Genomic DNA, 5,664 nt, shown 5'->3' on the forward strand with positions numbered 1-5,664 from the left:
AATACTGTGATTACTAACCAAATTAAATTAAATTGTAAAATAGAAAATTATCAGTAGATCAGTAGCTATTAAAATAGATATAAGATGTATTGTGAACATAATTTCGTAATAATAAAAAGCATTTAAAAATCAAAAAAAAATATTGTTAAAACGCAAAATATCATATTTAATGCGTCGCGAAATATTTCTCGAAATGAAGAAATACAAATACAACGGCTCATATATAATTTCACATCCAATAAATATCAATCAATGGCAAATCGTTCTTAGTATTATATTTATTATAACATGATGGTTGGCGACTGCTATCAACCGCAATAAGCTGGCCAGAGGCTCTCCGAGGATTTACTGTTTTTAATACATCAAGAAGTCACCTCGGAAACTACACGTGATTGATTAATAATAAGCAAGGATCTGATTTTGACCAGAGCCGTATTTGGGGGGGGGGGGGCAAGGTGGCCCAATGTTGATAACACATTATATAAATTAAACAATATACAAAATTTATCAGAAATATACCAAACACCGTTCTTTTCTCCACCATCGACCTAGACATGTCACATGGCACATGCACTTTTTTTTTAATAACCGGAAAGTATGGTTCATTGAAAATATTCAACATTAATATAATAAATATCAATAATTATAGTCGATCCGATAGCGTGAGACTTACGACAACCGAGCATGCTGTTGCTAACGTGCAATGTGTTGTAAAATAGTAAGGACCTAAAATTATTTCTTTATCATTTTTTCAATATTTCTTATTTAACTATTTAATATTATTACAATATAATTCAATGCAAGGTCTTTAATAATATTACTGTAAGTTTTGCTGTCCATAACAAGACGTTGAAAATTATTTTTATCGTATAAAAAATATAAATTTCCATTATTATAAAATACTAGTGGTTTTACCCGGCTTCGCTCGGTATTTGTAATATAAACCGCTTAAACATGACTAATCTAATAGTAAATGTTTTATTTAATTAATTTGAATAGTTTTATTTTATATAAATTTGTTTTTTTATTAAATTGACTGTCACGAACAAACGAACATACATATATACTAAGTCTCTTTCGAAATTATATCTATACCAGAATCCGGCAGCCTCCCCGGCACCTTCACCCCCGGCGGCTTCACCCCCTAGGGCTTCGCCCCCGGTACCTGCGCCCTCGGCGCCTTCGCCCCCGGAAACATAGAATCCTTTGAATTGAAAAAAATGGAATCGGCGCCTATGAATCGAAAAAAAATCTAATATGTCGTCTCCGAACAACTTACATATTTTATATTAAAATTTTATTAAGGTAAATATTTCAAAATACGAAACACGAACTCAAAACTAACAAAAAATAAAAGTCAAATTATACGCACGAACAATGTTGTATCACTTGACCAAAATGCAATGCGAAACTGAAACGAAATGTAATTGGCCATCGTGGGGGGTGAATGCGATAGCATGTACATTTTACGTACATAAGTCTCATGCTATGTAGATCAGTTCGACTATAATAATTAAAATCGATATATCGTTCCCTTCTTGTTTAAAAAATAAATTTGATTTCAGGAATTACAATAATTCTGTGAAAGATATAATGGAGTTACCCACGTCGGCCTTTGAAATATCCATTTTTACCGTTTGGCTCCCACCCTTAATATTTTTTTTTGGCGCTGTAATCAATTTTCAAACGGTTAAATATTGCATGCGCCTCCTTATGTTTGATTGTATGTAGACTTTTATTTAACAGTACTAGTCTTAAAAGTTTAATACAACGGGGAAAATAAAAAAAATCTCCATTTAAGTATCGTCCCAGATATAAACCCCCGTAATGAAGAGTCGTCTTGACAACCTCGCCTCGGCAGATGCACTCGGAAGAGGAGCAATTTATACGACCCTTTCCACTGGAAAACTACCATTCAGTGTCGCATATCATCCAATTAATAATTAAATATATGGACTTGAGGCAAAATTTCTAAAGACTGAAAATGTATTCAAATTTATTTACAAACAGGAAGATACAGTATTTCAATAATACAATTATAAATAACTCTTAAAATGTTTCTGATGCATAAAGTAACTAATTGGATTTATCTATCGTAAAGATCACTGCCTTTTTTACTACGCTAAAACACTTTATTTTCGAGCTTTTTTGTCAACTATTTTTTAGGTCAAATCGAAAAATTAGAATTATTATAATAATAATAACTCTTTATTCCTGACGATAGAGTAAATACTGCAAGCCCCATTGTCCATATAAATAATACCTTATCTTGACCGTTCATCTTGACAATAGCCTCAAAGTGAAGCCTAAAATCTGCGATAATTTTATTCAAACTCCAAAAGAGCCTATGTATTTTCGATATATGTATGTATATCAGTGGCGGACGGTGGGTGTTAATACCGGGTGTGCTGTGTATGCCGTAGGGCGTAGGGTATAAAATTAGCAATTAAAAAAAAATACTCGTTTTGCATTACAAAAATGTTTAATTTATTAGTTATTTATACATAAGTTCAATGCGACGTTTCTGAGACATAAACTTTTCAATCACGTCTGCATAGAATGTGTCTTTCTGTTTTAATTCCACCAATAACTTTTTTTCTATTGAAATTAAGCTAAGGCCACATAATCTATCTTGACCTTGCGTACCTCTATAGCAAGTTTTTATTCTTTTCAGCGCCGAAAAAGACCGTTCTGCTGAAGCTGTACTGCTTGGTATCGTTAATATTAATTCTCCCAGCTTAAACACCTCTTTAAAACCAGATTCGAGGTTATTTTTTGTCATGAATTGTATTAATTCATGAACAGGTTTCTCTGAAAATTCAGAGCTGGAATATAGCACAATGAGTTCGTTTTTCAATCGAATATAATCAAACAGTGATCCATAAAAATCTTTTAATTTATTAATTAAAACATTTGGAAAATTTTCTTTATATTCGTCATATTTATCATTACAAAGAAGGTGGAAATATTCTAATTTGGAAAGTGAAGAATATCTACATTCGACTTGTGCGATTATGCTATCAACTATTTTGAAATATAATTGACGAAATGAAGTTTTATCTTCTACTTCTGAATAATTTTTTAATCTTTGTGGCCACGATCATGATCATCATTTTTTTCATTTAAATAATTATTCCATAACATTTCAAAATTATTATACCTTTCGTATTTCAGTTGCTGCAAAACATCATTAATTTTTTTACAACAATATAAAACGTCCGAAGATTTAGATTGAAGAATGTTATACAAAACATCAGTTATTCCAAACAGTTTTGAAAAAAATTGAAGAAGTTTAATTGTTTGAAAATCCTCTAAAAAGCCTAAAAACCCTCGTGCTTTTATAACAGTATCTGTGTCCCATAATTCACAATTTTCTATAACATGTCGAAAAAAAATATGTAAATTGACTTCTGTATTGTTGTACTGTGCTACTTAAACGAGATGTAAAATTCCACCTTGTGGGTGCTACAGAGGGAAGTCTTTTTGTCACAAATTCCTGTAAAGCGAATACTCTTTTGGAAGATTTTGAAAAGTATGTAGACAATCCATTTAAAGTTTGAAAAAATGATTTACTTTCTTTAATATCAGAAAGACCTTGCTGCAATACTAAATTCAATACATGAGCATAACAGTGTGTAAAAAGAGCAAAAGGATAAGCATTGAGGACTTTGGATTGCAAACCATTTACGTGTCCACTCATTACACTTGCTCCATCATAAGTCTGTCCAACCAATTTGTCTTGAATTTTAAATTCTTCAACTATGTTCACCATTAGAATAGACCATTAGATGTTTTATCAGCACTAACGTCTGTAAAACTAATAAACCGTTCATGTACATTGCCTTTACATACAAAACGTAAAACTGTTGAGAGCTGTGATTTTGTCATTATATCTGAAGTTTCATCGAGAATAATAGCAACAAAACTTGCTGACTCTACTTCATTTTTTATATGAACTTTAATAACATGAGAGATTGCTTCGATTATGTCATTTTGTATACTTGGAGAAGTACCACGAAAGGTAGTAGCAGTATTTAGAGTATCTAAAACAGAATCATATTCTCGAAGAGCATTTAGATATTCAATGTAATTGCCTTTGTTTACGGAATTACATGACTCGTCGTGACCTCGCAGGGACAGTTCTTGTTTTCCTAGATAGATTATTGCGTTAATAATTCGTTTTAAAACATCTCTATTTTTATTTACTTGTTCATTATGTCGACTTATTTCGGCTTTACGTTGACTGTCAATTAATACGTCGATTCGTTGTTTGCCAAACATTTGTATGGAAAGAAATGATTGAACGTGTGCCTGCGATCCTTTGTGTTTCTTCAGTGCTGCTGTCAAATGGTTGAGATCAGCAAATCCTTCTTTGTTCCACACATTAATATCTTTGGAGAACAATAAACATGGCCAGCAGAAAAGTTTGGATCGAATTTCACAGCCTGTAATCCATACGAATTTTTTATAATTTGAAACGCAAAAATGTCTAGTGTAAACTTTTGTTTTTTCTTTATGCAAACTGGATAAATTTGGAAGAGACGGACACGGTTTCCCATCTTTAATTATTTTTAATTTTATCTCAAAACTTCTATTTGAAAACGGAATAGTTAAAATGTCTTGAACACTGTTAGCCATTATTAGTTATTAGAGGTAATAATATGACCATAAAAATACGAATGTGCGAAAAAGTACGAGACCACGTGTCGCATCGCATTCGGTCAATTGCCGAGTGGTGCGGTGCGGTGCGGTGCGGTGCGGTGCGGTGCGGTGCGGTGCGCGGTGCTCTGAAGTCGTAGCACACCGTACGTCTTAATATCGCGAACAAACCTATACAAGCGAATATCCGCCTGCACACTCCAACCAAACCCACCAATTTGCTGCACGGCATAGGTATTCTCTCGTCGCGGCGCACAAACTACATACACACATCACACAACACGCTGCAGACTGCACACCACACCATACACCATACATTTAGCGCACGCGGTAAATACACCATACACATCAATGCCTGCTTATACAACAACACATTATTTTGTATTAAAATACTACTTGGTTTTCACGGGTGTGCGCCGCACACCTAGCACACACCCAATATACGCCACTGATGTATATGTGGATCCAACACCTTCTGTAGTCCCAAAACTTTTCATATCAACTTCTTCTAGATCACTTCCCTCTATACCAAACAAGATTCTATTATTCAGATATAATAAGATCAACTAACTTTACGTATATCTCGCAATACCTAAAGATATACGTACATATAGAGTTAGTGAATCGATTTCGCGTGTTGCACTTCTACTGCTTAATCCTTAGATCAAACATTACAATACGTTAGTATCCAGAAATGATGTTCATTAGTTGATAAATACAGGTCAATAAATTATTTTGAATATGACTATTTACATTTTATTTTTTTTTATCTCAAAACGCTCCCTACTATCCCATCTACATATACAATAATATGTATATATATATATATATATATATATATATATATACATATATAAACCGACGCGATGAATGTATGTATGTGGCGGACGCGTGGATAAATATGGAGATTTAAAAAAAACAAATTTTAGAATGCCAGGAGTATACGTTATGCATAGGGTTGTGGCGTAGCGACCCTTCGTGTCAAGGTGACACGGGGAAGTGGGG

General features: G+C 33.3%; 1 protein-coding gene across 1 annotated transcript; it reads right to left on the reverse strand.

Moving 5' to 3' along the window:
- Positions 1 to 2,467: 2,467 nt before the first annotated feature.
- Positions 2,468 to 4,895, reverse strand: LOC143922735 (zinc finger MYM-type protein 1-like). Its single transcript, XM_077446073.1, has 2 exons — positions 4,831 to 4,895; positions 2,468 to 4,445 (listed from the first exon to the last, which is right to left on the reverse strand). Exons 1-2 carry the CDS (start codon positions 4,889 to 4,891, stop codon positions 3,772 to 3,774), a joined length of 735 nt encoding a protein of 244 aa, XP_077302199.1. The 5' UTR covers positions 4,892 to 4,895; the 3' UTR covers positions 2,468 to 3,771.
- Between the last annotated feature and the right edge of the window lie 769 nt (positions 4,896 to 5,664).

This window comes from Arctopsyche grandis, chromosome 2 (assembly GCF_051622035.1).
Source record: "Arctopsyche grandis isolate Sample6627 chromosome 2, ASM5162203v2, whole genome shotgun sequence".
In the NCBI taxonomy this organism is placed as follows: Eukaryota; Metazoa; Arthropoda; class Insecta; order Trichoptera; family Hydropsychidae; genus Arctopsyche; species Arctopsyche grandis.